Genomic DNA, 11,407 nt, shown 5'->3' on the forward strand with positions numbered 1-11,407 from the left:
GTGTTTATAACGGAAAGTATAATATATGAAAATAACACAAAAACTAAGTTATTGAAGAAGACCCCAAAGAAGCTTATTACATATAGATATTAAATAAAAGATTACACAGACTCTACAAGTTTATAATAAGGCTAGCTTTAAGTTATCTTTATGTTTATTTGTATCGGAAAAAAGTAATAATTAATTTTATTTCATACTATTTGTTACTAATAATACACTGTACTGCTCAAAAATACGTTTAATGAATTTATTCATGTTATTTAAAGCGTGTACATTCAAATTTTCTACTAGATAACATGACGACGTTTTAACAATTTATTCCCTGAATCTCTTCTTTTTTCTTTATGTACCAAATTATCAATACAAAATGCAGAAGCGAGCAAAAACTGTAATATACATATAAGTAAAATATAATCAATTTAATTGATAATATAAATATAATACTAGCGGATCCGACAGATATTAGCCTGTACACACGTCGTCCACCAAAAAAATGTTGAATAATATAAATTATTCTCGACTCCATTTGAACACACAAAAAAATTCATAAAAATCTGGCCAGCCGTTTAGGAGTTTAATTATGAACACATACACAGAAGATATATTTATATCAGCTGTTTGTTTGATGATAATATATATATAAATCCAAAAAACTTCACACAATAAATACAAATCGGTCCAGCCGTTTAAAAGGAGTTCAGTGACTTGCACAAGTACAGTAGAATTAAATATATATTTAGAGTTAATTGTTTTTTTTTATAACATCAAAAAAACATTCTCATAAGTATTAGATTTTTATTAAATAATTAATACATTGTCCCGATTGCAACCCACGTCCCCTAATCTATTTTGAGGTTTATTTATCATTCTATAAATATGAACAAATTAATTAAAATACAGAACATTACAATTATATACTGTGTTAACCAATTGCATTGATAGTTGGCAAGACAATGGCTACAAATGGTTTATTAATTACTGAAAGAAACGTGGTGAGCGATGATGCAGCTGTCCGTAATCTTCAGGAATATCTACGAATAAAAAGCGTTCATCCGAATGTAAATTATGGTAAGTAACTTATGTATGATTAAACCAAATGTATGATTCTCTTGACAAACAATTAGTTTAGCCACCAACAAAAAACAAATTAGCAGATACCAAACACATACGGAATTTGTCGTTAAAGTTGTATAATTATTATTTGAATTATGGTTTTTTTTATAAAATCAGCTGTATGTGTAAAAACAATAGAGTTTGGAAGTACAAGAATAAGTTAATAGGAGGCTTAAATGAGTCAATTCATTACAATAATAATTAAACTAAAGAAAATAATTATTATATAGACAACAAGCTGTGTTGTTAATTTATGTTTTTCCATAATTGTGTTAAAATACATACAAGCATAGCATATATTTGTATGTATTATTCAATAAGTAACGTTTTCAGAGGAATGTCTGGTATATCTAAGAGGTCAAGCCGCACAGCTGGGTCTACCGGTCCAAGTTTTTGAGGTGGTCCCCAATAAACCTATACTGGTAATGACTTGGGAAGGCCAGGAACCAGCCCTTCCGAGCATTCTTCTCAACTCGCATATGGACGTTGTACCTGTGTTCGAAGTAAGGACCCATTCATAAAGAACGTCTTGTCATTTCGGTTCATTTTATATTTGAAATTGTTGTTCGATAGTTCGACAATTCTGTATAAATACACTCATACTTTGGATGATAAAAATGATTTTAATGTTTTTGCTTTGCAACAATTTTAGAAAAGTTGGACATTCCCACCATTCGAAGCTCGCATAGTTGAAGGAATGATTTACGGCCGCGGTGTGCAGGACATGAAGTCTGTTGCTGTGCAGTACTTGGAGTCAATAAAACGGCTCAAAAACAAAGGCATTACTTTTAAGCGCACAATACACTTGAGTTTCGTTCCAGGTAAATGAAAAGTATATTGCTCGTTTCTATAATAATGTGTTTACACTGCTAGAGTTACATTGATGTTAGCAATTTAGTAACCAAGCATTTAAAAACGTTTATGACACTTTTGTTTGTACAACTAGACAAGATTGTGTTTTAATACGTAAGTATATACAAAGTGTTTTAATAGGCTACCTTTATCTGACCTAAAAATCCAAAACGTATGAACGGCACCAGAACGCAAAACAAACTCAATAGAAAATCATTTCTACTGGCTCGAATAATTAATGTAAGCATTCTTTTTGATCTGAGACAGATTGGGGAATTGATCTTTCATGATTTCTTAGTTTAGCTTTACTTAGTTTTATTAAACTTTTCAGATGAAGAAGTCGGGGGAGGAGAAGGTATGGCGCAATTTGTCAAGTCCGAACATTATACAAAATTAAACATCGGGTTTGCGTTAGACGAGGGTCTTGCTAGCCCCACAGATCATTACGTTGTATACAATGGAGAAAGGAGTATTTGGCGTAAGTTTTCATAAAATAAATAAATAAAAAATAAATAAAAAAATTACTTTATTTGACTCAAAACAAAATTACATACTATATACAATATTCACTGTGGTTAACCTTATACATAACATACTTCTATGAGCACTAGCGTTTAAACTAGGCCCATTCTGTATCTTAATCGCTAGTTCCTTCCAGTGTCATTTACGAATTGTTTAATTTGTTTTCCATTAGACGTTTATGGATTTTTATTGTTTATTGAACTAAATGAAGGTAGAATTAAATTTAAATTAACTTCGACAAAGATTTTTAATTTTAAGTCTTGTGGAAGTTGGATATGAGATATGAATTTAATGTCGTTATTTAGAATGGAATCTAACATTTATTATTAAGATTTTCTTTTAAGATAAATTTTCAACAATATATTATTATTGAGGCTGAAGTTAGAAATTTTATAAAACCTAATTTTATTATTTTATATTAAGAAACAAGTTTTCTATTTCATTATTGTATTTTTGAGTTTTAGCCATTTATAATATTTAGCCAAAATATAGTAATACTTTCCCATACTTCTTTTCATATTAAATTTATAATTCACAAAAATAAAATGATACTTATCTCATTATGTAGAGATGAAGGAGAGGGAAGGAGGCTCACCTGATGTTAAGTGATATTATAAAAGAAAATACGAATAAAATTACTGCCTTCCACAGATGTAAGAGTAATTTGCCCCGGGATGTCCGGTCACGGCTCTCTACTGTTGCCTGACAATTGTGGTGAAAAGGTAAATGAAGTGTTAGTTAACTAACGCCACTTTTTTTTTAATGGAAATAGTTATAACTTTATGCCAGCTAACGCAACTTATGATCTAATTGAAATAGTTTAAATTTAAACATGTAACGTGTATTTAAAGTTAAATTAAGAATCAAATTTACAAGTTGAAATACGAATTAGGCTTCAACAAGATTGCCTTCAAGTTCAATTTTAATTGACATAATCTAAACTAGTAAAGCTATTACAGAACGGATATGAGACACTTGTACATATAACCGTTCTGAACAAAGATGTCTATTTTATTATATAGATGCGATTCATCATAGACAAGTTCATGGACCTTCGTCAAGAGTCTAAAAAGAAATTGGAAGAAAATCCTCAATTAACGATCGGCGACGTAACATCCATCAATCTAACAATGCTTAAGGTAACCTTACATTATAACCTAAAACTACTTAACATGCAACCTACTAAAGCTTTACCATACGAATACCAGGGGCATGTCTACTTAAAGGCTTTTTGGGCTGCAGCCCTGGGCCTTATGTATCAAAAAAGACCCCAGTACGCGTGCGATATTTAAATTACTAAAAAATATCTGAATTTTAATAAATAAAGTGAAATACGAGATATGTGCTAGTGCTTTATTTTAAAACTCTATTTTCGTTATTAATATGCTTTGTTCGTTGACTTCACGTTTCTTATAATCAACTTTTATCGAAAAGATACTTTTACCGAAGGACGAGTGTGTTAGGTAGTCGTTAAGTATTTTAATTCAAATTATTCAGCTCTGTCACTAAATTGTATGGATTTTGTAACCCAGTGTGATCCAATAGCTTTCAGAAAATTAACTATAATGTGACATGAAATATCTGAAAATTATACTCAACCTCTGCATCGTTTTAATTCGCTTATAAATCCATGATTTATTTATTCACATAGGTACTAAGGAATTTATTTAATTTTTAGGGTGGCATCCAAGAAAACGTGATTCCTGAGAAACTAACCGTTAGTTTCGATTTACGTTTAGCCTTGTCTGTCGATTTCGTGGAGTTTGAAAATATGGTAAGTTTGCAATAGTAATAAACTTTATAACCTAATCAGATATAGGTACTAAGTTTAATTTATTAAATAAATGTATAAATAAAATTAACTTATTAATTAAAAATTAATACTTATAAAATAAAGCTTATTGGTATATTGACTGGGCCATTCAGATAATTTTAAATGATAGGTAAATGTTTATAATTGTAAATCCAATTAATATGTAATTATTTATTTATTGTGCTAATTGTATATAATAACAGTGGCGTAGCTACCTTGGGTGACACTTGGTACGGAGGTCGGTGGTGTCACCCATCGAAAGTAAAAAGCAATAAATTTTATATGATTAATTATTTATTAAAAGATCAATAGTATGGGATGGTGAATCGCCCACGACAGGCTCTTATGCGGGAATCCCCGAATTCTACATAGAGCTGAGCTAGTGCTAGTGGAGGAATCCCTGAAAAATAAATTTTATGCGAGCGATTTATTATTTTTTTGTTTGCACATTGTTGCAAAAAAGATGACACCCGGTGCGGACCGCCCCCCCCCCCTTTGCTACGCCACTGTATAATAAATAATAATAGAATAAGCCAAAGCTCTTTGAACCCCAATAGTAGTCATATTCTGTGATACTTATAGATTAAGAATTGGTGTACGGAAGCTGGAGCAAACGTAACCTATGAGTTCGTTCAAAAGGATGATTTTGTCTTACCAACTCCTACTGATTCCTCCAATGGCTACTGGATGGCTTTTAAGACCGCTATTAACCAATTGTAAGTTAATTTCTACATAATTCTAAGTATTTATATGAAATAACATTTCTTATACTTTTGCAAATAATAGTGCTTTTGTATTTAAATGAATAAATTTAGAAAGTTAGCAAAGTGATTGTTTAAAAATAGAATCTAGTATAATATGTATTTATCTCCCATACCAGGGTTATAATCGGTAACTACTACTTAAATATTGAATTGTGTTTTAGAGATATTCCATTGGACCTTCGAACATTCCCTGGTGGCACTGACTCTCGTTTCATCCGTAAGACAGGCGTCCCTGCCTTAGGATTTTCGCCAATGCGACGTACACCACCAGGTCTTCATGAACATAATGAAAGTCTACAACTATCTGTGTTCTTAGAAGGCATTAAAACATATGAAGCTGTCATTCCTGCTATTGCTAATGTGTAATTAAGTTATTCGTTTTACTAGGAACGCGATGTACAAAAATACATACCTACCTTTACCTTTCGTGACCAAGTGTGGGCTAACTTTCACTTTTAATTTTATATTTCAATAACGTATCCCGCCTGTCGCAGTTATTTCTTGGATTTCAGCGTAGTCGTATAGAAATATTGTTACACTTTATCTAAATTAAATTGTAATTTTCAATAGAAGTAATCGACAATAAAATATCATTGTTTTATCTCTACAAAATAAGACAGTTTTTATTTATATTTTATTGTTACAATTAAAATAAAATATTAAATTGTAGTACATATTATTAATGTCCTGAAGGAACACACACATTTACTACATTAATAGAACAAAACGGTCAAGAGAAGTTTTTAATAAAATCTGATTAACAGCATTTTTCAAAGACACCAATAGCATAGCCATAAAGTACCTACTCACGTTTTTTTTAAAATACATTTTTGATATTATATTTGATATTATTTTAAAAACAAAGCCAAAAGACATGATAACTTAAAAATTGTTATTTTGGTATAATGTAATAAATATTAATATACTAGTAATAAGTGTGTATTTATTTGTTGCCACAATTATTAACTTACTAGAATTTACCTTTACTTGATCTGTGACTAAAGAGAGAAGACATTAACGTGAAATACTTAAGTGTGAGCGAAACAGAGTATCAGAGTATCAGTTTTTCTGTCTCGGTTTTTATTCGTACGCCACTAAGCCCTTGGTGGCAAACAAGTTTTCACCGCTTACTGATAAATCTGTGAAACCCAAGTCAAACCCATATTTTAAGGCTTTATCCTTAAAAGAGATGTATTTAAAGTGTCAGTCATGGTGAATTGTTGCATAATTGGCTATAAAAGCCGTAGTGTCTTCACTTCGTGTCTTTTGTAAATATGTAGTTGTATTATAACTCGTTTGGGGCTACCAGCACTTGAATAAATTTTCCAGTTTTCAGTTTTCCACTGCACAGATTTTAGATTTCATTTCATTTAGGCCCTTAAAACGAAATTGAGGTTAAAAACTGAAATACTTTAAAAAAATATGCCATAGAGCAATAAAAGAAGAGTCACAATCTCCATATTGAAAAGCACGAACCGTAGCTTAGTACATTCTAGATTCGTAAGACGTAGCTTTGCGTGTCAAACGGTCAAAGTCAAATTTATTTTCAGCATAATAATATATATAAAACATGTGAATTAGTGATCAAAAATAAGACTTGGCTTAAAGGTCTCGTTACCAGGCCGTAAAATTATTTTAAAAAATATTATATAAACAACAATAAATCATAACAAGCTTTTGGTAATCATTTTTTTGCTACACTTATTATTTCTTGAGTAGATTGAGTTGACATTTTTTTAAATTACTATGATTACGAAATGTTAAAATTTTTGGGTCATTTATAACATTACTTGAATAATTAAATTTATTTGCTTTTATTATCTTTTTAAAGGCTGATAACTTAATAAAAAAATGTATGTTGCTTTCCTGACGGAGAGCAAGGTGCACCCCTTGCATACTGCTGCCTGACGCCCATGGATGATATAGTCATCCCAGACGACGGCAGCCGAGACGGCCACCAATTGATAAAGGCCTAATATCAAATCTAAATTAACCAATATATACTGTACACTGATAACAAACAAACAACTGTACAAAAACATCGTCTGTGTATTACACAGACTTCCTATAATGGAAGTCTGTCGTGTATTAGGTAGAACATTTACTACGCAGCGCTTGTATAGTGTTCGGATGTCGTTTAATTTCAGGTAACTGTTTAATAATATGTATGTAGAGTGAGTGAGCACCCGCTGATTTTTTTTTGTGGGGTATAGTATTTCTCATCGTAAAAATTACCCCACAAAAATGGGAAAAAATTTCTCATGGCAATATAAGTGGCATATATTATAAAAAAATCGTATCATATCGTAAAAATCGAGATATACATTTTGATTTTTGAAGTTGTGTCGATGATCTATCATTCGCTATCTCACATGCTGTACGGCGACGGCCGATGCCTGGTCTATACCATAGTCCGTGTACGTGTGAAGCATACTAAATAGAGTACATTCTGTCAAGTGTCAAGTGCTTACATATCTGAACATAAACGACCTAAAAAATGTGTAACTTACTTTCATTGCCAGAAGAAATTCTTATACTTATCATTAAAAAATTGGATCTAGCTTCAGTGAATAATTTATATAATACCTGTAGAAGAACGAGAGATGTGATTTGTCTTTTTAAAGTAATGAAGAAATGTAATATGTCTTGTAACAGAATGGCTTCAGCACATATACTCCAGTTACCATTTTTTAAAGACATTGCCCCTTTTATAGTAAATCTGAATTTGGCCTGTGTAAACAACTTAAATAAAACGCTGTTACAATCTGCAATAAGAAGATTAAAGTGCTTAACAACAATTAATGTCTCCTATACTAACATAAGTATTATTGACTTTTTACAAATTTATAAGAACTGTTCTACTATAACAGATGTAACTCTTGATTCTATATTTGATAAAAAAAATTTAAAAACTTTGCAAGATGTATCACGGAATATTTTACTGATGTGTCAGGATGTGTTTGAGAAATTTAAAAGTATACATTTTATAGGATCACTACTAAATTTAGTTTATAATACTTATACTTTATTTATGTTACAAAAAACTAAAAACATTAAATTGAAATTTAGTATTTCTCAACTTCATAATGTGCTGTATACACGATTTGAATGTGACTTGGTGCCAATAAGTTTTGATGAAATTGTCATATCTTCAGTTAATACAGAACATGACATAGAATCTTTGAACAATCCACATTTTCCACACAATATAGATAATTATGAGTATTTTTTGCTAACAATGTCAAAATCATGTGTAACTCAAATTTATTGCACATCATTATTTAGAGACTTTATCAAAAACAATTATAATAAAGAACCAGGTTCTTTAACAAGTTTGTGTGAGCATTATCCATCTTATAAAGCTGTATTTTTATTCTGGAATAAAGAAACAAATGTATTTAATGAAGGATTCTTTAGTCGCTTGCAAAGACATCTTAAGCCTTATTTTGTATACTGCATTGACATAACTAAAAACGAACCTGTACCTCATAATTATGACAGATTTTACATCAAGTATGAGGATCCTATTATGGAAAATCCAGCAAATAGTATAGATAGAATGGAACCATCTTGTAAGAAAATAAGATTAGGTCAACCTAGTATAGTAATTGATTATGATGACATTTTTAAAGAAAAAGAAAGAATCATGTTATCAATATACTTTAACTATTCTTCAAAACAAAATCCAATAGCCTTATCACCATCATCTATCTTTTTAACCAAATTAACATATTTAAGCTTAACGGGTTCGATACCATACAGTAGTGAATTTTTTAATGTGTTGTTTCGGTGCTGTTTACAACTGGAAACATTAAACTACGAAGATAACTTCAGTGTGAATTATATAAAATCTATAGCTCGATCTATTCCTTTGAGCAAGTCTATAAAAAATGTCAGATTATTAGGCAAGAGAATTGATCATAAAACTTTGATCATGTTCTTAAGTCAATGCAGTAGTTTAGAAAATGTGCATATAGTGGAGTTAAGCAAAGAGAATTTTGAAAATAATGACTATCAACTAATGTTTCAGAAGTGCAAAAATTTATACTGTTTATACTTATATGCCCGTATAAGCGAAAACAATAGAAATAAACAGCTAATGGCATTAAATAGGGCAAAGGTAAAATCTCAACAGCACCATATATCCGTTAAAGTAATTAACGTTGATTTGCATGGTGCACTACATAGTAATCCTTTTTCATATTTATTCAAAATATAAAGACTGAATAAATATGAAAGAAGGTATGGTTTTTTATAATTATAACAATTGAAGCAAGAATAAAGATATTTTAAATTTTAGTTTACCAGTCATTAAATTTATATAGATTTATTTTAATTATTTTTTCTTTAATCTGAGTATTAGCATACAAATATTTTGTAAATTTGTAATCTTAATTGGAGGTTATTCTGTGCGTAAAGCCTTGTGTATTTGGTTACACAAATGAACGTTCAACCACATTGAAAATAAACTAGGCATGGCTGATACTTGGTTTTTCTCTTCAAAGTACATTAAAAGGAAATAAATTAGATAAGATTCAAATGTCCATAAGGGAGAACTGACTCTTGTATGTACAAATCCAATAAGTTTTTGACGCCCATAAGACATGTTAGCTCGCTGAGGCCCGGATTCTAGAACTACTATGAAACTTATCCAGTTTCGAGAGCTGTATTTTGCTGCTAATTAATTTGTAACATATTTGACATCATAACGATGATATTATAGTGACTTGGGACACCAATTAGAATATGGACATATGTTTTATTTCTGAAATTCTACTCTTTATTTTGTTTTATTTATAACAGATTTTCTAATACCTATACCTCTGCTCAAGACTACCAGAGGATAATTGGATCCAAATATAATCATTCAATCTTAACAGAGCCGGATTAAGCCAGCGCTGGGCCTGTAACAAATTCTATCAAAGGCCCTTCTCAAGTTAAGGGTATTAAATAAAACAAATAGATATTTTTCGATTTAATATCGGCATATAGAAATAATAACACTTTCAATGAGACTTTGTAGCGTATCGTAGATACGCACTAAAAATGTACATACTGTTTGGTGTAGTATTTTCTATACGATTTTGATATATGTGTCAATATAAATACAGGACACTAAGAAAAGAAATATATCAATTTAACAAAGATAAAAATGGGTTGTGATTTATAAATATAGAACATCCCATAACTTATTTAAACAAATCATGCTCTCATAAAATCTGGCTGCTTTAAAGGAAGATGTGGTATAGATGCTAGTCTAAATACATATTTTTTTTATTAGGGGTATTTATTTATTATATATTATTCTATATTTGTCCTTACAAGATTGATTAGGTTTGTTGACACGACTGGTCAGTGGTCACACCTCATTCAGTAAGCTAAGCTATTGCCTATTGAGTATTGGGCAACACTAGTCATCTGTCAAGTCTGAGATAGTGTTTTGTGATTAGAAACCACACACTAAAAAAATTATTTGTTGCTCCATTAACGTATACTAATCCAAATTCAAAGGTTTTTCTCCCTGATTAAAAGATCGCGTTTTGTAGTTTCTACTTTACATTATAATATTACTATTGGTGTCATTCTAAACTCTACGTAAACAACTTATCATAAGTACTTGCTACTGATCGCCGCTTTAAAATAACAAAACAATATGACGACTAAATATTTTGAAAAATGTTTTATTACTGTTGGCACCACACGATTTGATTTACTTTGCAGTGAAATAGTGTCGTCTCCTGTTTTGCAAGCTTTAAAGAGATCTGGATGCAATTATATTACTTTTCAAATTGGAAATAGTAAAATGGACCCAGGCGACTACGAACTAGATGGAATTAAACTGCATTGTTACAGGTTTAAAGATTCTATAGAAAATGATATAAGAAATTCCGATTTCGTCATAAGTCATGCTGGTGCTGGCAGTGTTTTGGAAGTTTTAAATGCAAGTAAACCACTCTTGGTAGTTGTAAACGAAGATCTCATGGATAATCATCAACTAGAATTAGCAGAACAAATGCAAGTGGATGGTCATTTATTTTATTGCACTTGCAATACCTTAATTTGTACTTTAGACCAAATGGATTTTAGTTTATTAAAACCATTGGAAAAAGCTAATCCAAAACACTTTCTTCAATCACTGAATAGAATTTTAAATGTACAAGATTAAATATATGTATATTATGATTAAGTTATTTGGTAAGTTGGACCACATAAAAATTATAAAATACAGAAAGGATTTTCCTACAAAACTTGAACTTATTATGTAAACAAGCCATGGAATACTTTATATATTTGCATACTGTTCATATAACCTAAATGGTGTATCATGATCTTAAATTGCATC

The 11,407-nt window shown here is 30.4% G+C and overlaps 3 protein-coding genes across 3 annotated transcripts; all 3 read left to right on the plus strand.

Moving 5' to 3' along the window:
- Positions 1-917: 917 nt before the first annotated feature.
- Positions 918-5,935, plus strand: LOC110993247 (aminoacylase-1). The gene is made up of 9 exons (XM_022259426.2): positions 918-1,068; positions 1,447-1,616; positions 1,766-1,934; positions 2,297-2,443; positions 3,139-3,209; positions 3,510-3,626; positions 4,166-4,261; positions 4,883-5,016; positions 5,226-5,935. Exons 1-9 carry the CDS (start codon positions 954-956, stop codon positions 5,428-5,430), a joined length of 1,224 nt encoding a protein of 407 aa, XP_022115118.2. The 5' UTR covers positions 918-953; the 3' UTR covers positions 5,431-5,935.
- A 1,440-nt stretch (positions 5,936-7,375) lies between these two features.
- Positions 7,376-9,549, plus strand: LOC110993329. The gene has a single exon (XM_022259542.2). The coding sequence runs from the start codon at positions 7,562-7,564 to the stop codon at positions 9,281-9,283; it is 1,722 nt and encodes a 573-aa protein (XP_022115234.1). The 5' UTR covers positions 7,376-7,561; the 3' UTR covers positions 9,284-9,549.
- A 948-nt stretch (positions 9,550-10,497) lies between these two features.
- LOC110993209 (UDP-N-acetylglucosamine transferase subunit ALG13 homolog) lies at positions 10,498-11,241 on the plus strand. The gene has a single exon (XM_022259364.2). It carries the CDS (start codon positions 10,718-10,720, stop codon positions 11,228-11,230), a length of 513 nt encoding a protein of 170 aa, XP_022115056.2. The 5' UTR covers positions 10,498-10,717; the 3' UTR covers positions 11,231-11,241.
- The last annotated feature ends 166 nt before the right edge of the window (positions 11,242-11,407 follow it).

The sequence above is a fragment of the Pieris rapae genome, chromosome 3, assembly GCF_905147795.1.
Source record: "Pieris rapae chromosome 3, ilPieRapa1.1, whole genome shotgun sequence".
NCBI classification, from domain to species: Eukaryota; Metazoa; Arthropoda; class Insecta; order Lepidoptera; family Pieridae; genus Pieris; species Pieris rapae.